The sequence below is a fragment of the Chiloscyllium plagiosum genome, chromosome 6, assembly GCF_004010195.1.
Source record: "Chiloscyllium plagiosum isolate BGI_BamShark_2017 chromosome 6, ASM401019v2, whole genome shotgun sequence".
Lineage (NCBI taxonomy): Eukaryota > Metazoa > Chordata > Chondrichthyes > Orectolobiformes > Hemiscylliidae > Chiloscyllium > Chiloscyllium plagiosum.
The window spans coordinates 53,184,715-53,206,703 of NC_057715.1; the positions used below are offsets into that span (position 1 = coordinate 53,184,715).

A 21,989-nucleotide genomic window follows, 5' to 3' on the forward strand; every position below is an offset into this window, starting at 1 on the left:
TGTGGTGCAATGACGCAGAAGTATGTTTTCATAATTTTGCCCACAAGGTGCCAGTCACAGTTATAAAAAAGACTACCTTACATTTGTATAGCACCATTCACAGCCTCAGGATATCACAAAGTACCTTACATCTAAAAATGTACAGAATAGTCTATATTGCCAGTATTAGAAAGCAGTACTCTGGTTTTAAAATAATCCCCATTTATGAGAACTCAAATTCCTTTTAAGTAATAAGATGCAAGCAAAACAAGATAAAACATTTACCTTGACAGTGTTCAGCTAACCATTTAACTATGGCCAAGATGGAGAGATTACCAAAATGCACCAAACCAGCAAAAGACAATTCAAACCAACTGAAGTTGCTCAGTTTTACCTTGCTTACCTTGTTTCGATGAATGTAGTAGAGTCCATTCAGCAACATCTGCATTACCTTCTTGATTTCTGCCAATGTGAACTTCACATTAGCATTACTGAGCAATCCAGCAAGGTCATGCTCACAGAAGTCAAATACCAAGTAGATGCTGCCTTTGTAGCGGTTATACTGTGTAGCTGCAAAGATTAAACAGAAGTATGGCATCAGTGTCACCCATAACCATCACTACCCCATTAGTTTGACCTGAAACAGGAAAGCCTATAAGCCAAGCAGAGTGAATAAAGCAATTAGTACCTGGGAGAAAACTCAAAACTTATGAGAGATGTTCTGATCCCAACTGTTCCCAAAATGAAACCTCAATTTATAGACCAAAGGTTTTATTTTTGTTATTTGTTCACCATGGTGGCCTAACGATATTCACAACTGTCTGCCAATATACTTCTAACAAAAGAACATAAAAGTTTATTATGTACAAAAGAAATTAAAATACTAATTGTATTACACCAAATAAGAAATATTTGAAAACAGTCTAATTACAATATTTGAGGAGCAGGAGCGTCGACGTTTCGGGCATAAGTCTTTCATCAGGGCTTACGCCCTTAAACGTCGACTCTCCTGCTCCTCGGTTGCTGGCTGACCGGCTATGCTTTTCCAGCACCACACTCTTGGACTTTGATCTCCAGCATCTGCAGCCCTCACTTTCTCCTAATTACGATATTTACAAGGATACTTCCTAAACAACCTGCTCAGAGTGTTATTACACATCTCTAGACCAGGTTAGACTTGGGCTTCTCTGAGGGTGATATACACTGACTTATTTGCAGCTGGAGACACAAACTCACCTTTAGTGCGGCAGATCTCAATAAGATTCACTACATTTTCATGTTTCAGCAGTTGTAGAATTTTTATCTCTCGCAGGGCTGTGATGGGAAACTGGAAGAACATTTAATAAAATATTATTTGCGTATATAAACTCATATAAACACATTTACAGATAACAAAATTAATAACCTCAAATAATTAATTTACAACCAGAGAAAGGAGTTTTATGAATGAGAATAAGGTTTCCGTCTCACCTAAACAATCAAAATGACACAAAAGAAAGGCCAGATGCTAATTCAGTAGGGTAAGAAAACCAAACCATAGGAAAGTAATTCATGTACCACAAATAAAAAGAACATCTGAGTTTTATAATAAACTAAAATCTCTGTGGCATAACAAAGAGGGCTGTGTGGTGCTGAAATAGGCCACACACAACATAATGGTCCCAAATTGAAATTCTCACCCAGAATCCATTGGATATGGCAGGAAATAAGCATGCCTGTGGGACCTGTAAAGTTGTAAACAAATTTCTAGCAGGTCAAGAATTGGAATTTTGTCTTTTGGCAAAGGGCTACTGGCTAGACACTTGTATATAAGCAGTTATTTGCTGGGATGTTGGCATCAATGATTAGGCCAGCATTTATTATCCATTTCAAATTGCCCTGGAGAAGGTGGTAATGTGTCACCCAGTTGACTACCACAATCATTGTGGCATAGGTACATTCACTGTGCTGTTAGGAAGGAAATTCCAGGATTATAATGAAAGACTGGTGATACACTTTCAAGTTAAGATCATAAGTAATTTGGAAGGGGCTGATGTTGACATTGTCATGCACCTGTGATTTTCTCGGCAGTAGGGATCAAAGATTTGGAAGCTATGGTTGAAGAAGCAATAGTGAATCTTGAAGGTGGAATGTAATACAGCAATTATACACTTAGTGAAGGGAGTGATTGTTAAACGTGGTGGCAATCAATGCCTGGGGGTTGTGCATCTACATGAGCCATAGCTTGCAGAGAACAGAAAGTGAATCTTAAGAAACTGCCACATTTCTGGAAAAAGCAACAAATTTTGGTGTAGACAAATGGTACACCATTGTTACTCAACTTATCTTTCGGTCTCCAGAGATGGAAAAACTATCCTTAACATCCAAGTTTACTTAGCACCACGTACCCCTTCCTTTTCATTTTCCATCAGGACTTTCTTCAAAGCCACTTTTTTGCCTGTCTGGCGATGGCGTGCTTTAAACACCTCCCTGTAAAAACAATCATAGCATCTTCAGTTCAAAGGTCTCAGGAGCCAGCAGACTCTACCAGAACAAATATAACCTATAATCTGATTCCACAGTAAGGAAATTGGGGCAGAAAAAGTTATAATTGTGGAGAGAAATTCCAGTAGTTAATGTTTGCTGTGGTTCTGTTCGCCGAGCTGGAGGTTTTTGTTGCAAACGTTTCGTCCCCTGTCACGACAAGCAACATGAATTTGAGTGGGACAACACTACCATTATAGGGCTAGCGAAACAAAGAACAGCCAGGGAATTCCTAGAAGCATGGCACTCATCCACAAACTCCATCAACAAACACATCGACCTGGACCCAATATACCGGCCACTACAGCGGACAGCTGAAACTGACAACCGGAAGCGGCAGGGACAGGCCACCATAAATGCCGGAGGAAACACCACAGAAGCGCTTCACAGGAGGCTCCCAAGCACTGAGGATGTCACCTAGACAGGGGACGAAACGTTTGCAACAAAAACTTCCAACTCGGCGAACAGAACCACAGCATCTACCATTGTCATATAAAAAGTAGTGATAATTACTGAAATATTTTAAAAGGTACATCTAACATAATAACAATGTAAGAAATACTTCATTATGTAATTTACAAGCTTTTATTTGTTTTTTAGGGATGGTCTTGCTGCAAGAGGCGCACAACAGATTTTTCAGATTTCTTGAATATTCCGGTAAGATTACATTAAGTGTAGTTGAGATACTGGTTTGCAGCTTGATTTAAAGTCAATTACTTCTTGAACTTGTGACAGTTTTGAAGTATGATACTGACAAATGTTTGTGTGGCAAAATATTGTTGTGATGATGTGTTCATTTTCTAACAAGTGGAACTAAAAGTTGCGAATACAATTTTTGACAGGAAATCTGGTCCCAGTTTATAGCTTAGCACAACTAAGTAAATTGATATGATATAAACTCCTGATTGCATTTTATTTAATAGCTTTTATTTATTTTCCTCCTGATTCTTGAGAGCTTGCATTGGGAACACTAATAAAAAAAATTCAAACCTACTGGATGCTTTATATTCAATAGACTTCCCTTTCTCCACAGTAAATGTCCACCCTGCAATACAGTTCAGCAGTAAATTTGGTTAAATGTGATTTTTTTCCTTTCTCAAAAACCATGTGACGCTTCCCAATTACTTTCAGCTTTTTCTAAGTGCGCAGCTATAACTTTTTAAATGCTTAATTCTGAAATCTTCCTCATGAGAAACCCCCACAATTACTATCATGGGGGTTACCATTGTCAGACAACTCAAGTGAACTTGTCATATATAGTGATGACAAGAGCAAGTCAGAGGCTTGGGATCCTGCAGTGAGTAACTTACATCCTAACTCCCCAAAGTCTATCAGTAATTAAACAACCTCTACAGTGCAGATAGGCCCATCAAGTCTGCCCCAACTCTCTGAAAAGCTTCCAACCAGACCTGCCCTATCCAGGGCAGCTGGGAATGGGCAATAAATGCTAGACAGCCAGCGATTCCCAAGCCCCACAAGTGAATTTTTTTTTAAAAAAAAGGAAAGGTATCAAACTTTCAAGAAGGATAGGAGGCTAAGTAAAGGTGGTTAAGGTAATATTGTTCATCAAAGGTGACTTTGCTGTAATTAGTTTTGTTTCAGGAAAGGTCTGTTTCCATGCTGCGTGACTCTGACTTTGAAATGCCAAACAGTTGTAGGTCAAATAGTCTTTCTTCGATGATGGGCAAACTGTTAGAATAAATCCTGAGAGATTGGATAAACTGTCACTTAAAAAGGCATGGATCAGACAGAGATATTCAGCATGTTCTGTTAAGGGAAGATCATGCCTTACAAATTTGAATTCTTTGAGGAAGGCAATGAGTATCAGTGAGGCTAGTGCAGTGGATGTGTCTATTTGGAGAAAGGCATTTGACAAGGTCCAATATGGCAGTATAGTCAAAAAAATGTAAAAGTCAACAGGACACAGGATAATATGTCAAATTACATCAAGTTGGCTTAGTAACTTAAAAAAAGGGCAATGGAAGATATTAAACAAAGCACACCACAATTTCTAACACCACAATTAAAATATAAACAAAAATAAGAATTAGTATAATTTTAACTTTACTATTTTGTTAATTATTTCAGTTTAGTTTACCACTCATCAATTAATCCAATGTGGCAAAGTTCCATAAGCAGCCTTTGGCAAAGGCAAATTCAGCAAACAGATTTCCTCACATGCAGTCTCCATTCCAGAAGAAAGGAATACTGAAATAATGAATCTATTAGCAGAGAAAGAACTCAGACTTCCAGCTGCAGTAGTCAGAGCTGTATCTAGCAACTTCAACAGCCAAAAACCCAGACTTCAACTGGAAGCAAAATTAAAACCCTGAATCTGGGTGAGCCTGATTCCACCCACTCAGGCTTCCTTTGTCTAATTTAAGAAAAAAAACACTTGGAGCTCCAAGCTGTTTATCCACTGCTTTTGAAGCAGATATTCTGGCACACTGGCAACACCTTTCTGCATGAGAACCAACACAGAACAAATCCTTCTTAAAGGCCCAAACCATCATACGGGTCTAGTGAAATTAACACTGTGTTGGCACCTCACCATGTATGCCAATTCACTTATAGAACATAGAACATTACAGCACAGTACAGGCCCTTTGGCTCTTGATGTTGCGCCGACCTGTCATACCAATCTGAAGCCCATCTAACCTACACTATTCCATGTATGTCCATATGCTTGTCCAGTTCCACTAGCTCAGCTTTTTATGTACACATATTTGCCCTCAAGTGTAAAATATTAGTCTTCAAGTGAACCTTCTCCTTTTGGAATCTGGTTATTCTATTGTTAACTCAGAAATTCACGGACCATGTGCAAGTTACAAACAAAACACACTTTTTTGCAATTAAGCCAGTGAGTGATCAATAGGCAGTAATCCAGAGTATCAATCATACATGCTAATAAAAGATTGCTAAATCTTAGTAAAGGGACAGCATTATTTATATCCTTTATCATCTTGTTTTCTCTATTTCTTACCATATAATGTTTCTTTATTAATTAGGTTGTTATCAGATAATTAATAAATTTTAGTATTGTTAAACAGGCTGCTGATGTGCTTTTATTTGCATCACTGCATATGCGCCAGATAATTAATGCTTTCAGTATAGTTTTACATAAGTTAAACAAAAGCGATTTATGTAGCATTATTTTCGTCAGTTATAGATTAACACCTATGGTTACACCTGTCAGCCTGTTAGCACCTGTCATGAGAAAGAGACAAATGCTAGCCTTTGCCAAAATTCGTGCATTCCTTATTCCGTTCCCATGGTCACCAAGCTTAGCCATTATAAAAATTAAGTTATTACAAAATGGAGACTTGCAAAATGGTGGATTTTTAGCTATTATTTCTCCAGTACTTTATTGCTATCATTGTGACAACTGCTGTGTACAGGTACCTTTTATTCTGAGGTCTTAAATTAATCCTGTCATATTACACAATACCAAGTCTAATGTAACCTGCTGTCTAGTTGTTTCCAGGGACAGAGTTTCTGCTCTATGAAACTCTTAAAAGTTTCTATAAACTCCTCAACATGCTACTGCCACCCTCCTGATTTTTCTACTTTATACGAAGATTGAAGAAGTCATAATTATTGCTATCTCTTTGTCGCAGGTACCCAGTATGATGTTTTATATACTTTGATCTTGGTGGTTATTGGTTGGGGGTCCGTAGGTTATTTATGTTGCTTTTTTTATTAATTTATTAGCTTCCCTGATTTTATACTGTGTTAACCTTAAGAACAGAATCGACCAGACACTCACCACAAAATTAGCTCCTTTCCTCGGAGTTGAGCAAGAACCTGTTCCTACAGTTAGGAATGGTAGAAAAGCTAAACAAAAGGAAACAAATATCTTCCTCCCCATTCACCTAACTACCTCTCACCAAGCTCCAGATTTGCTCTCAATTTCTTGGACTAATCATTTGTCTTTACAGGGGGAGCTATTTGCAGAATTATGATTAGAGGAATAGACAGCATGGGCAAGACAGCTTTTCTTCTAATCACAGATACTGCATAGAATCCTCGCACCAGATTGGGAAAATTTGTATCCTGACTGTGCATTAAACATCTGCTGTTAATTTCTCAAGCCTCTTCAGGCAGGTTGGCTTCCCCAACCATAATTGCTGGGAACTTCTTTTGCATTCATTAGCACATAATAAATTCGCATTAACAACTCAGCCCACTCCAGTTTTGCTCAAAAGTACAATTTGGTTAGCCAGAAATAGCAGCCATGTCTGTTCACAAACCCAATTATATATACCAGGCATGTTCCCAGCAGCATCAACTTCTTCCTTCAAGCTCTGATGAGTACAAACATCTTCACTAACCTGGCACCCCCAGGACAGAAAGCCGTTTCTTGTGCACCCACTTGTGATGAGAGGTGAAGCCTATCCTTTGTGACTAGTTCATGAAAAATCTGCCATCTTCTGCTCAAATACTTAGAATTCTAACTAAAGACTGAGCAGTTTCAATACCTGTCCAAGTGAGCAGCCCCACACCGGCTGATTCCAGTAAACCTAACTGTGCCAGGCAAGCGGGGCCCAACATAAAGAGAGAATTAACTGAAAAGTTGGGTAGAGAGTTGGGTTGAGTGAAAAGGTAGGGAATGAACATAAGGTTTATGATTGTGGGAGGTATTGGAGGGATCCTAGGCAACGGAGGGAATGAATTCTACTGCAGGAGGAGAAGTAACATTCATATAGGGCCATGAAAGCAAAGAAGCTTAGGAGCTGGATGTTGAGAGGAGGGAGCACAATGGGGTAAATTGGTGTGTTAGGAGGAAGAACAGCACTGTGACTGAATGAGAGGAATTGTGAGGATGAGGTTAAGTATGGGGATCTCAATGGGAGGAGTTGAGAGAAAAGCAGGAATATTTAGGGAGCTGGTAAAAGGGTCAGTGAACAAAGTAGGAGATTAAAGAAAGGTAGAGAGATGAAAAGGCTATCAAAAGTTAGTTTGGGAGGGGCTGTAGGGGTGGGGAGAGGAGAAGTATGCTTTGAGAGATGAAAGAATTAAAATCAAAGTTAATGACCACTATCTTCTGTCAAATTGTTTTCTAAATGAAGGTTTTTAAGAATGCAAAAGGAAGGGGACCCAAATCTGTTTGCACCTCTTAGTGCAGCTAGCGCACATCCAAAAGAAGCTATCGGATCTAAAAGTCCCAATGGCTACTGCATGAGCCGTCCCTTCCTTCAGGCTGTTGAAGTGACCTTAAATAATCGCGACAAATAAAAGATGATCAAGGTCTAAAAATTGCATAGTCAGAAGTCACACGACATCAGGTTATATCCAACAGATTCATTTTGAAATCATAAGCTTTCGGAACACTGTTGCTTCATCAAGTGAAGCTTGTGATTGCAAAGAAACTTGGTGTCGTGTGACTTCTGATTTTTGACATCCAGTCCCACACTAGCACCTCCATATCATAAAAATTGCAAATATAAGAACCAGGAGCAAGCGGAGACAATTCAAACTCTAGAGCCTGCTCCACCATTCAATATGATAATGGTTGGTCTCACCTTGGCCTCAACTGAATTTTCCTGCCTGTTCCCCAAAGCCTTTAACCCATTACTAATTAATAATCTGTCTATTCCATCTCAAATTTATTGTATCCTGGCATCCACTGCACTCTGGAATAGTGAATTCCATAGATTTGAGTGAAAAATTATTCTTCTTAGTTTTAAAACTATGACCTGTTGAGATTGACCCACAAGGAGAAATGTTCGCTCCATGTCTACTTTGTCAATTCTCTTTAGCATTGTCTGTACCTTAATTTGATCTCATCCTTCTAATCTCTGGCAAATTTAGGCCTAAACTGCTCAAACCTTTCATCTCTGGAATTATTCTAATGATCTACCTCTGGTGCAGTTACATAATTCCTCAAGTGCTGATGGCCAAAACTGTCCACAGTACTCCAGATGCAGCGTCATCGATACCTTGAGCAATTGCTTCAGTACTCCCTACTTTTATACTCTGTTCTTTTCGTGAAAAATTACTTTTTTATTAAGTGCTGAACTTGAAAACTTCCTTCCTGTGACCTATGACAAGGACAACCAGAACCCCACTACACCAAAGTATTTTGAAGTTTCTCTCCATTTAGATAATTTGATTTTTTTATTCTTGCAGCCACATTGAATCACATTAACTATTTCTATATAATAACTATTTCTATACTATTTCCATTCATTCATCTTCCCTTCTCAGGTAGGGATCTGTGATTCACCAGTGGTGATGATAAAGGTTTGGGATCGGAAGGGTATGGGAAGTTAATGCACATTCTTCTGTAGAGAACCATTCTCTGGCCTGTGCATGTATGTGTTAACAACTTGGGGATGAAACTTAAGCAGGCTGAACTTTACAATGAGTAAAAACTGCATTGCAAAGAGTAATAAATGGCCAATAAATTTACATTGCGTTATTTGACAAATGCCCGCAAAGAATGTTCAGATAAATCACAATATCTTACACATCGTCACAACAGGAAAGAGCAGAACCAGTTGTGGAGGTTGCACCTCTCCATGCACAAATGGCAACAGGGTAAGCTTTCACTGAAGACAGGACCAGCCTGATAAAGACCTAGAGTTACTTCAACTCTGACAAGATTGTCTAATGGAAAGTGTGCATCTCAATTCTTGCATTTTCTTCAGAGAGGAATAGTAATTCCATACTGGCTGTAAGGAGCACCAAATCCAACAGCTGTCATTGATAACTTTCAAAAGATGAAGGAAGAAAACAAGGGAAGAAGCAAAGAACAAGGACAGCAGAATTCGAGACATGAAGCTTAGGGGAATGCAACTGTGGGTGAGCAAACAGAGGGGATCCAGGGCCTCCACCTATGTTATCCAGTGTACAGGGCATACATAGGTGTCCCTGTAGCCTCCAAATCTATGCAGGAATGTGGAGAAGGATTTTTATAGCTAGAGAAGCTGTCATTGTATCTGCCACCACATGCAGACAGATATGCAACTCAGCTTGGGAAGAAGCACAATGACTGTAGGTTTGAATACCATAATAGAGTTGAGTTTCCTTGCTACTGGTACCTTACGGCGGTGAACTGGGGACTTGGTTTGGCATCTTCTATTTGGCAGTCCACAAATACATTTTGTGAGGTTCCAGATGCCCTTTAAAGGAAAACAATTGCTAGTGCAGTCACCATGGACCCAGGCAGCCAAGCTGAGATTTGCAGCAATTTCTGGTTTCTCTTAGCAACTTCTAGTTTCTCTTCAAGTCACTGTTGACTGCACCGTGTGGCATTCAGAGCTCCATTGCATCATTCAGTCAGGTTCCTCAACAAGAAACTTCATTTCCTCGGTTGAACTTATTTGTAACTGCAGACAACAATTCCTGAAGTCATGCACACTATCCAGGGAACTGTCACAACTGCTAGATTCTTTGAATGCTGCCCCTCAAAACAAACAGCATATAGGTGAAGTGGACTCGACAGCAGCTAGACTTGAGAATTCTCAACTTTGCATGAAGGTTGTGGACTTCAGAAATAATAGTCAGTTGCTATGCATAAGCCTTACTACTCTCATAGGAATGCCTGATTCATAATGTTGAAACTTCATACAGCTACTTTTGTTATACATTGGTGTAAAGGGAACAAAGAAATGTGTAATTCCATTGGCATAAACTAATCTTTATTTTGCTTTCTGTAAATGATTAAAAAAATGAACTTGCACGTCAGAGTATTCTTTAGTGTGAATGGCTGATCAGATAACTCCCGTTTTCCTTGATGCTCAAGATTTCCTATAGACTGAGATACAATTAAATTAATGTTATAATATGGGAAGTCCATAAAACTAGCTGCCTCTCATCGGGCAGCCCCAACCCTTTGTCACTTAAAATCTGAGCTAACATTTTGAAGGAAACCAAATTTTATGCTTGAAAGCTAGATTTCTATTTTGATTTTTCTTTTAGGGTTGTACTAAAGGAAAGCATTCCAATGAAAAACCTCCTGACCCTGTCAAACCTGAAGTGAAGATCGCATCAGAACCAGAGCTGAAACCAAAGAGTAATGATTATGTTATGCAGAGCCGAAGACCAGTTGAAGCAATTGTAAGGCCAAGGTAAACTTTGTGTATAAAACAGAAAGAAGTGAGACGTTTGTTGTAGTTTGAGAAATGTGCCTTTATTCAAAGTCATGATTGAAGATCAAATCATTGGGAGGTTTTGAAATCTGTTATTGAGATCTGTTTTGTTTTATTCATTAGTTTGTGCTCTTTTTCAAAATACATTAGACATGTTTTGTATGAATATCCGTTCCGTGGACAAGTCTTTGCTTTCTATGAACTGAAAATTCTGTGCCAAAATTTCTTGTATCGTAAAACATTGAGTGAATATGTATTGCATATGGCATGGAGTTTATATTCTTATTTCTCCAAATTGACGTAAAATACAGAGTCAATGGACTTTGGGAGTTAAACTAATTTAATGACTTAATGCACTCTAAAGTTGCCTTACTTCTACATGGCTAGATGTTGCTCACTCCTAATTGTTTTAATCTGTATCTATAATGGATTATTGATATTTACTCCGCTTTCAAAATAGAAGAAATCATCCATATGCTTTCCTTGTATCCTTGTGATAACGATCTCTGTTGATCTTGGTCTCACAATCTATATCAGGATCTGGCTGTAAATATAAGTAATGGAGATTTTTTAATTTTTTTGACTTGCGTTTGAAACTGTAGGTTGAACTTGTTATATCTTGACAGGTCACTGTCTTAATGTCCTTTAGTGTTGCACTTATGCTTGCGTAAGCTTGCTGTGGGTTTTGCTTTGGAAAAAAAGTAGATATGGAGGCAGATGAACCAAATCTATTTTTAAAAGAAAAAATAAATGTACATATGTGACAATCCAAAAAATGATTTGAATATTATTTTATCCTAATAGCCCAGATGCCCCTTTAGTAAGATTGGAACAAAAGGTTTCTTCGTCATTGAAGCAAGCACTAGAAAAACTCAAGTTAACTGCTGACAATGGACCCAGAAAGGAAGGTGAATAGTTTTGGACATTCAAGCTGCAGTACTTAGTTTAAAAACATTCTTAATGGTTTTGTTTTTAATTGTACTGTAGATAGTTAAAGATTTTTAATTGTGATTAATGCTGATAAAGATCTTAGAAAATGAATTTAATTAGAGTTTATTTGTTCCATAAAAACATAATTTGCTGGTAATATTCTCATATAAACTAGTTCTTATTTTTAATTTATAATTCTTTGAGCGAGCAGAATTAAGTCCAAAGATGTGCAGGTCAGGTGAATTGGCAATGCTAAATTGCCCATAGTGTTAGGTGCATTAGTCAGAGGGAAATGGGTCTGGGTGGGTTACTCTTCGGAGGGTTGGTGTGGACTTGTTGGGCCGAAGGGCATGTTTCCACACTGTAGGGAATCTAATCTAATTTAATCAGCCTTTTATTCATATATAAGAAGCAAGAGGGTATCTAGAGAAAGGGTTGGTCATTAAAGGATAAGAAAGAAAGCTGTGTGTCAAAGATGAGAAAATGGTGAAATTCTCAAAGATTACTTTGCATCAGTGTTCACTGAGGAGAGGGACATGATGAATGTTGAGATTAGAGTTAGAAGTTTGTTTACTCTGGATCACGTTGACATAAGGAGGGAAGATGTATTGGGTAGGCTAAAGGATGTTAAGGTGGACAAATCCCCAGGACTGGATGGGATCTAGAATGCTGAGGGAGGAGGAAGAGGAAATAGCTGGGGCCGGACAGATATCTTTGTAGTATCCTTAAACATAGGTGAAGTGCTAGAGGACTGGAGAGTTGCTCATATTATCTGCCTGTACAAGAAGGGTAGTGGGGATATTCCAGGTAACTACAGACCAGTGAGTCTGACGTCACTGGTGGGGAATTGCTGGAGAAGGTGCTGAGGGATAAAATCTATTTATATTTGGAAAGGAATGGACTTATCAGTGATTGGCAACATGGTTTTGTGCGGGGGGAGAATGTGCCTTACCAACCTAATAGAGTCCTTTGAGGAAGTGACCAAGCTGATAGATGAAGGAAAGCTGTAGATATCATATACACTGACTTCAGTAAGGTGCTTGATAAGGTTCCCCATGCTAAACTAATGGAGAAAGTGAATTCACATGGTGTGCAGTGTGTTCTAGCTAGATGAATAAAGAACTGGTTGGGAAGGAGTAGTAATTGAAGGGAATTTCTTGAAATGGAGAAAGGTGACCAGTGGTGTTCTACAGAGATCAGTACTGGGGCCACTGATGTTTGTCATATACATAAATGATCTGGAAGAGGGTATTGTTGGTCTGATCAGTAAGTTTGCAGATGGCACGAAGATTGGTGGAGTAGCAGAAAGCATAGGGGACTGTCAAAGAATACAGGAGAATATAGATAGACTGGAGAGTTGGGCAGAGAAATGGCAGATGGAGTTCAATCCAGGCAAATGTGAGGTGATGTATTTTAGGAAGTCTAATTCTAGAGCGAACTATACTGTAAATGGAAGAGTTGTGAAAAGTTGATGAGCAGAGAGACCTGGGAGTTCAGGTCCATTGTACCCTGAAGCTGGCTGCACAGGTAGATAGAGTGGTCAAGAAGGCATATGGTATGCTTGCCTTCATCGGATGGGATATTGAGTATAAGAGCTGGCAGGTCATGTTAAAATTGTATAAGACTTTGGTTCGGACGCATTTAGAATTCTGTGTACAGTTCTGGTCACTACATTACCAAAAGAATGTGGATGCTTTGGAGAGGATGCAGAGAAGGTTTACGAGGATGTTGCCTGATATGGAAGGTGCTAGCTATGAAGAGAGGTTGATTAGGTTAGGATTGTTTCCATTAGAGCAGAAGAGATTGAGGGGGGACCTGATTGTGGTCTACAAAATTATAATGGGTATAACTAGGGTGGATAGAAATAAGCTTTTTCCCCAGGGTGAGGGATTCAATAATGAGAGGTCACGCGTTCAAGGTGAGAGGTGAAAAGTTTAAGGGGGATACACACGGCAAGTACTTTACACAGAAGGTGGAGGTGCCTGGAATGCGTTGCCAGCAGAGATAGTAGAGGCAGGCACGGTAGATTCATTTAAGGTGCATCTGGACAAATGCATGAGGAGTTGGAGAGCAGAGGGATAAAGATGCTTAGGAATTGCGCGATAGGTTTAGACAGTAGATTTGCATCGGCTCAGGCTTGGAGGGCCGAAGGGCCTGCTCCTGGGCTGAAAATTTTCTTCGTTCTAATTCATTGTCTAATGTTTACATGAAAGGTATGAGTGGTTGCGTTTTTGAAAATCTCAGTCTGGAAATGCCAATGTGAATTTAAAAATTTGCAACTTTCCCCACACACTCCCTGATATTATATAGTTGTTTACTAAAAGCAAAAATTCTGTCTTTTATAGAAGAGGATAGTAATGAAGTAAAGGTTGGGACCACATGTAAAAATGCAGGTTGTAACAAGGTAAGCAATTGAAAAAGAGCTAAGCCCTATTGTTATAACTTACTTTCTTTTAATATGTCACCTCTTTTGATAAAAGGGGGCAGTCAAGAAAGTGTGTTTGAAAATAATAAAAGGAGGCTAGGTCCCTATTAACTAAGCTAGACAGCAGCTAAATTTCTATATATGTGTTTGTCTGACTATGATAAGTTGTATCCTCTAAAGGAATTTGTTGTTTCCTAACAAATATCTAAAACTGATTTGATTTCATATCAGATGCTTAGCCTTCTTTGGTACTGCAAATAGGCATCAGAAAATGAGCAATGCAGTTGGTGGAAAGAAAAAAAGGGTATGGTGTGCAAATATAATTCAGTCTTCAAAATCATGCAGTCATAAATAATTTGGGAATTGGTCAGAAAATATCTTCTGGAGAGTCAACACTAACTTGCTACAGTATTGGTTTTGGTGGGAGGACACAAGCGGCATAGCAAGTTTAATTGCGTTCTCTCCATTACAGAAATTTATAAAACCAGATAGAAATTGTACACTGATATAAGCTTTCCTATTATGGACGAGGATTGATTCCATTCTAATAGAGAATCACTTTTTATTTCTGCAAGATCAGCTGTAAAAATCAAAATATTTCCTGTAGTTCTATAGTAATACAAAACATTTGTTGGTTTTGACATTGGGGATTTTCTGAAAGACAGTAATAGGGTGTTTGACCTTTAGGATAGGCACATTCCAAGCATACATTTAGAAGCCATATGTAGATTATTTATTCAAGCAGTATGCCTTTTGTTCTGTTTGAATCAAGCAAGATTTTCTACTATATTAACTTGTTTATCACTGATAAATGCACAATAAATAACTGAATAATAAAATTGCTCCATTCTTTATGCCATGTGAAGAAATGATGCTCTGTGTCTAGTAAATTATAGTTGAGCTAGTTGCACTCTAATGGAGGAAAGCATCTTTCTCAAATGATTGTAGTTAAAAGCTTTTAGTTTTTCGTCATATTTATTGATAATGGGAAGGAGGAGAAAGCTATCCTTCATTATCTTTAATTTTACTTAATGTGTACAATATTTCTCAGTTTTATGGAGAGAATATATTTAACATGGAGCTGTCTGCAGCCACTTTCAATCCACTTGTTTTTACACTCAAGATATTTTTGTTGAAGATTTCTTTTACTATCATAATTTAGAAGAAGAATAGATGAATTTGTAACAACATTGTTCCAGCCAAAAAGCAGTGTCTGTTTTACATTTTATTTAAGATATATTGCTTTTGAAATGTCCTGGAACAAAATAACAAATGTAATTTTGAATTACGACACTCAAGTGCAAATCGTTACATTGTTAATTTGCTGTTTAGTCTTTGTTATTGGAAAACCTAATATTCTAATAGTCAAAACCGGTGCGGAAGAATAAGATTTCAAATATATTGAGTTATCTTACTAACCCAATTTACAATCTTTTCTGATTTATCTTTAAATTTTGCCCTTATACACCTATTGAAGACGTTTATAGATGCAGACAGCAATGAAGAGGTATGTGTTTATCACTCAGGAGTGCCCATTTTCCATGAAGGGTATGTATAGTTTATCTTTGCTGCGTTCCAAGACAATAATATGTAGGGACTATAATTTTTCTCCTTGACTGATAAAGAACAAAGAATTTTCTGGAGTAGCATAAACCTTATATTGTTACAGCGCAGAAACCTCATTAGAATTTAAATTTTGGGGGATAGTTTTATCTTGTCATATATACCGAGGTGTAAGATCTTGTGGATGTTATACAACCTACGGTACAGCAATCAGGAGGTACAGTGTGTCCAGAAATGCTTTCCTGCATCTCCCTCAGATAGGTAAATAAGTGTTTTTGTTATACTTTTTCCATTTTCTTTGTTAAATATCTATTTGTATAGCTAGATATTTGAATATAGATATTTGTATATCATCTTGTCTATTTCAGTGAGTTTTTTTTTACACTTTTTACATCAGTAATAATATATTCCACTGTAATGTACAGGAACTCATTTGTAGGGTTGATGGATAATAAATGCAGGCTTTACCAGCAATGCACACTTCGAGCTCAAATGAATACTTTTAAATAAATATCATTATATTACATACTAAAATAGCCAGTAAACATACAAATCAGTTCAATGATACAAATAGCTTCGTGGGCTGGTGGAGTAAGTGGTGCTCAAGATTTGAATGAGTAAAATATATATGGATGTTAAGGATCTTGTGCAAATTCACTAGAAAACACTGCATACTGGCATTCTGTAACTGCGAGGATTAGTTAGCTCATTTGGATGGATAGCTGATTTGAGATGCAGAGTGACAGCAATAGCTTGGGTTCAATTCCTGTACTGGCAGAGGTCACCTTGAAGGTCCTGCCTTCTCAACTTCACCAGTCACCTGTGGTATGGTGATCTGTAGCTTAAAATCTCCACAGCTGTCTCGTTTGAATGAGTGAGCAGCCCTATGCAACTGGCAGATTCACATTATATGTAACTGTACTGATGTTTTGCATTCTTTCTTGACTGATGAAATTGTGCTCCTGGTATGCAATTAATCATTTTATAGAGGAACCTTGATTATCTGAAATCGAGACAGGCCGTATTTCATTCAGATAATTGATTATTCGGTTAATTGATTCAATGCCCCTCCTCTGAAGCTCAGTTTCCTTTCTCCACCCTCTGCCGGCCGTACTCCCTCTGTGTCTCGGGGTTTGTTTCTGAGTAGAGACACACTTGTGTGTAAGGGACCTGCAGCATTGACTGACACACACACACACACACACACTCCGTGCAATGGGAGTGCCACAGCGAGCCTTTGCTCAGTCTGCCCCCCGGTCAGGACATTAGGCAGCAGCACACTGCACGCGACCCCCCGTCTGACCCCAGATCCGTCCAGCCCTGCCCCTGTTCAACCCACCAACCCAGTCCACAAACACCCCACCACCCCTGCCAGCTCGACTGGACACCAGCAGTAAGACTGCACCTGTCTTTTGCGGGGTGGGGAGGGGGCGGCTTCTCCAGATCGTACATGCGCGCACAACCTTTTAAGTTCCAACTTTGCCCAGTGTTGGAAAGATTATTTGGAGAAAGGGGGGGTTTAGAGTACACCCCTGTGTAGAACTCCAGGGAAAGTGTGGGGGGAGAGAGAGTTAGGGAGGGTAGGCAGTCAGTCATTTGGAGACAGTGCCTGGGTGCCCATTGATGTTTTCGGCAGTATTTCAGTAAGCCGAGTTCGTTTTTAATCATTGTAAAGAAAAAGGCGCGATCAGTGTTGGAAACACCTCTGATGTAATGTTTCAGTCGGGTCCTCGAGATCGCCTTCGGATAATCCGATATTCGTATAATTGATATTCGGTTAATCGAGGTTCCTCAGTAAATGTTTTTGTTTAATTTTTTTTCTCCAGGATGAAATACTGGAGCTGCTGTAAGAGAAAAACTTCTGATTTCAGTTCTTTCATGGCCCAACGGGGCTGTACACAAGGCAAGCATATGTGGACCAAAGCAACTGCTGTAAGTCTAACAGTTTTTTTCCTCTTGGTGTCACTTGGAAACATTTCTTTATCCAGCACTATAAATCGCTTTATCTATAAAAGTAAAATATATAAAGATCTTCTCACTATTACAGTGTGAGACTCATGAGGATGGCAAGGGCACAGAATGTACTCTGGCTGAGGAACATCAAAGTCCATTACAAATCGTGATTCAGTGTTGTCCCAACTGACCAGGCTGAAAGTTCTAATGGTCACAGCTATTTGACTGGGCATGCAGCAGGTGCTGAGGGAACTAACAAGACAAAAAATGTATTTGATTCCATCCTTATCTGGATTACTGTAAGAGATGCACATGTCCATAACCATACTGGTAAGCATGACCACTATACAGTCCTCGGGGAGATGAACACCAACGTCCACATTGAGGAAATAGTACTACTATTCTGCTAAATGGGATAAATTTTAAACCAATCTAGCAATTCAAGGCACGTGCACTGCACAATCAGAATCAGAAAAATTCTGTTTAACAAGGAGCAGCAGCAGGCTTTTCTAATAAAATATCAAACTGGAGAAGATATGCACAGGAGTACTCCCCTGCAAAGCAGCATAATATAGCCAAAGTTAAGTGATTTCTAGTATCGGTGGTTGAGGTCCGGGTTCTGCCACATATAATGCTGCTACTCACTGAAGAATCTGCAACCAGAAATGCCACGTAGGTGGTCCGTGTCAATGGTACAGTGCGGTTCTGTTGTTTACTGGAACATTAGAGGCGGAGGCTGAGACTTAGACTTAGAGGTTTATAAAATCATGACTGGCTTGGATAGGATGAATAGCCAAGGTCTTTTTCCTAGGGTGGGGTGTCCAAAACTAGAGGGCATAGATTGAAGGTGAGAGGGGAAAGATTTTAAAGAGGACCTGAGGGGTAACTTTCACTCAGAGTGGTGCATGTACAGCATGATCTGCCTGAGAAAAATGGAGGCAGGTACAACTACAAAATTTAAAAGGCATCTGATTGTGTGTGTGTTTTAGGAAGATTTTTGAGGGATATGGGCCAGGTGCTAGGTCAGATTGAGATATATGGTCAGCACAGTCAAGTTAATCAAAGGGTCTGTTTCTGTGCTTGACTCTGACTCAATGAAATGCCAAACAGCTAAAGGCTAGCTTATCTTATTTCAGTGTTAGAAACTGTTAGAATCAATCCTGAGAGATCTCGAGGACTCACTTAAAAAGGTATTGGCTAGTCAAATGTAGTCAGTATGGCTTTAAGGGATGTTCATGCCTTACAAATTTAAATTCTTTTGAAGTGACAAGCAGTATTGATGAGGCTGATACAATGACTGTTGTCTACATGGATTTCAGTAAGGCATTTGACAAGGTCCCTCCTGACAGATACCCAAGAAAGTAAAGGCTCATGAAATACAAGGTGGTGTGTTGGAATTAAATCCAAAGTTGGCTTAGTAACATGAAATGAAGGGTAATGATCAATGTCTGCCTGTGCAAATGGAAAGCTATTTCAAGTGATGTCCTGTGGGGCTTGGTGTTGGGACTGCCGCTGTTTGTTTTATACATTAACAATTTGGACTTGAACATAATTGGAAAATTTGAAGATGACGCAAAAATTAATAATGTAATGGAAAGAGAGAGGATAGGTGTAAGCTCCAAACTGATATACAGATGAATTAGTGGAGTGGGCAGGAAAATGACAGCTGGATTCAGCTCTGGTAAGTGTGAGGTAATGCATTTAGGTAGGTCAAACAGTAAAAGTGAATACACAATAAACAGGAATATACTTAGAGGGGTAGATGAAGTGAGAGATCTTGGCATACAAGTTGCTCAGGTCCCTAATGGTAGAAGTACAGGTAAATAAAGTTGTAAAGAAGGCACATGGAATGCTCTTGTTCATCGGCAGTGGTATAGAATATAAAAATAGAAATATAATGATGAAACTGTGTATAAGACACTGGTGAGGCCACAACTGGGTATTATGTGCAGTCTGGTGACCACATTACAGGAAGTATATAAAAATGCTCTGGAGAGAGTGCAGAGAAGATTTACTAGAATGCTACCAGAGCTGGAGAATTGTAGCTATGAGGAGAGGTTGGGATTATTTTCTTGAAATAGGGAAGGCTGAGGGGGAAACATGATTGACATATAAAATCATGAGGGATAGACGAGATAGGAGGAACCTATTTTCCGGAGATATCAAAAACCAGTGGTCATGGATTCAAACTAAGTGACGGATGAATTAGATGGGACATGAGTCATAGAGATGTACAAGTACAGTCCAATTTATCCGTGCCGACCTGATATCCTAAATTTATCTAGTCCCATTTGTCAGCACTTAGCCCATATCCCTCTAAACCCTTCCTCCTCATGTACTCATCCAAATGTCTTTTAAATGTTCTAATTGTACCAGCCTCCACCACTTTCCCCGGCAGCTCATTCCATACACACCACCTTTTGCAAGAGAAAGTTGCCCCTTAGGTCCCTTTTAAATTTTTCCCCTCTCACCTTTATATCCTCTAGTTCTGGACTACCCCAGTCCAGGGATTCTCAATGTCTATTTACTCTATCCATGACCTTCATGATTTTATAAATATGTATAAGGTCACCCCCCTCAGCATTTAACGCTCCAGGGAAAACAACCCCAACCTATTCAACCTCTGCCTATAGCTCAAGCCCTCCAACCCTGGCAACATCCATGTAAACTTTTTCTGAACCCTTTCAAGTTTCACAACATCCTTCCTATACCAGAAAGACCAGAATTGCATGCAATATTTCAAAGGTGGCCTAACCAATATCCTGTCTACATGCATGACCTCCCAACTCCTTTACTCAATGTCTAATTAGTAAAAGGAAAATGCAGAGGGTGATGGATGTCTGGAATTTTCTGCCTGAGTACAGCTGGAGGCAGAGACCCATAACTCTCTTAAATAAAGTACCTAAATCTGCACCTTTAAAGTGGTATAAGCTGCAGGGCTATGGGCCATGTGCAGGAAGATAGGTTAACAAAGGGCATCTAGGTGTCTTTGGGTCAGCATGGACAAGATGGGCTGCAAGGCTCCTTTCTGTGCAGTATCATTTCTATGGTTCTATCACAGCCCTAACATTACAGGTACCAGTCTCAATTCTCTCCACTCCATGTAATATCATGAAATGGCTGAAGGCACTGGATGCTACAAAGGCTATGGGTCCTGATAACGTACCAGCAATAGTACTGAAGACTTGCACTTGAGAAATAGTCACACCCTAGCCAAGTTGTTCTAGTATATTTTCCACACTGGTATCAACCCAACAATGTAAAAATTGTCTGGGATACCCTATCCACAAAAAGCAAAACCAAATCCAACCCAACCAATTACAATCCCATCAGCAAAGTGATGGGAAGGTGCCATCAGCAGTGCTGTCAGACAACACTTGCTTGACAATTACTACTAACTGACATTCGGCTTGTTCTTTGTCAGGACATCCAGCTTCTGACCTTGTTACAGCCTTTATCGAAATGAAAGAACTGAAATCCTGAGAAGAAATAAGAGTGACTGCGCTTTACATCAAGTCAATGTTTGACTGAGTATGAACTCAAAGATCCTGAGCAAAATTAAAGTCACTGAGGATCAGAAAAATCTTTCCATTGGTTAGATTCTTATCTAGCACAAAACAAGATGGCTGTGGTTGTTGCAGATCTGATTAGATTAGATTACTTACAGTGTGGAAACGGGCCCTTCGGCCCAACAAATCCACACTGACCAGCCGAAGCATAACCCACCCATTCCCCTAAATTTACCCCTTTACCTAACACTACGGGCAATTTAGCATGGCCAATTCACCTGACCTGCACATCTTTGGACTGTGNNNGGGAGAACGTGCAAACTCCACACAGTCAGTCGCCTGAGTCGGGAATTGAACCCGGGTCTCTGGCGCTGTGAGGCAGCAGTGCTAACCACTGTGCCACCGTGCCGCCCACTAACGCTATGACCTATAAGTACAAGAGGACCAAATTCATGGGAACATGGTCACGTTCAAAAGTTTTCTTCAAGTTACAGGGCTCACCATTCCTTCTCTGTGGCTTAGTCAAAACCAAGAACTCGATTCAGCACTCTTAACAGTACTGTGGGTGTATACACCCGCCTCACTCCCTCCCAGCCATAGGTCAAGAAGACTGCTCACCAGCATCTAAAGTGCAGTTAGGGATGGGCAACAAATGATGGTCTTGCCAATGACCCCACACCCCAGAAAAGAATACTGGAAAAATTCATGTTTGCAATTGAGGACTGATGCGAAGGCACTCAGCTCCAGGAAACTAGACTACTGGCTAGGTATACTGGATATCCATCCAATAGCATTGTTCCTAGTTTTAGATGCCATTGAACTGCCCTGTCATGTCCTGTATTGTTCTTTTAATAGTGCATGTGACATAGAACAAATTTGAATCCCTATTGATGACATTACTTCACAGAGCTGGTGGGTGCTTGACTAGTAGGCATGAAACAACTTAGAAAACTGGCATTTTAAAAAAAAAAGCAGATAACAACTCAACACAAAATACAAGGGTTCTTCTGATTT

The 21,989-nt window shown here is 39.4% G+C and overlaps 2 protein-coding genes across 3 annotated transcripts in view; one reads left to right on the plus strand and one right to left on the minus strand.

Annotated features, from left to right (window-relative positions):
- LOC122550582 (cysteine and histidine-rich domain-containing protein 1-like) overlaps positions 1-21,989 on the plus strand; it is a 44,313-nt gene that overhangs the window by 10,203 nt on the left and 12,121 nt on the right. For both annotated transcript variants that reach the window (XM_043691540.1, XM_043691539.1), the window contains exons 3-8: positions 3,103-3,159; positions 10,426-10,574; positions 11,400-11,503; positions 13,871-13,929; positions 15,428-15,498; positions 17,340-17,445. In XM_043691540.1, the coding sequence (XP_043547475.1) occupies positions 3,103-3,159; positions 10,426-10,574; positions 11,400-11,503; positions 13,871-13,929; positions 15,428-15,498; positions 17,340-17,445 (546 nt within the window). The remainder of the gene's footprint in view (positions 1-3,102; positions 3,160-10,425; positions 10,575-11,399; positions 11,504-13,870; positions 13,930-15,427; positions 15,499-17,339; positions 17,446-21,989) is intronic.
- Positions 28-2,515, minus strand: LOC122550583 (cyclin-dependent kinase 9-like). The gene is made up of 3 exons (XM_043691541.1): positions 2,367-2,515; positions 1,216-1,306; positions 28-549 (listed from the first exon to the last, which is right to left on the minus strand). The coding sequence occupies exons 1-3, from the start codon at positions 2,385-2,387 to the stop codon at positions 224-226; spliced, it is 438 nt and encodes a 145-aa protein (XP_043547476.1). The 5' UTR covers positions 2,388-2,515; the 3' UTR covers positions 28-223.

Coding starts and splice junctions, on each gene's coding strand:
- LOC122550583 (XM_043691541.1), bottom strand. CDS start 2,387: ATGGAAAATGAAAAGGAAGGG. Junction 1,307..2,366: donor TGGAAAATGAAAAGGAAGGG/GTACGTGGTGCT, acceptor ATGTTCTTCCAG/TTTCCCATCACAGCCCTGCG. Junction 550..1,215: donor TGAGATCTGCCGCACTAAAG/GTGAGTTTGTGT, acceptor TAATCTTTGCAG/CTACACAGTATAACCGCTAC.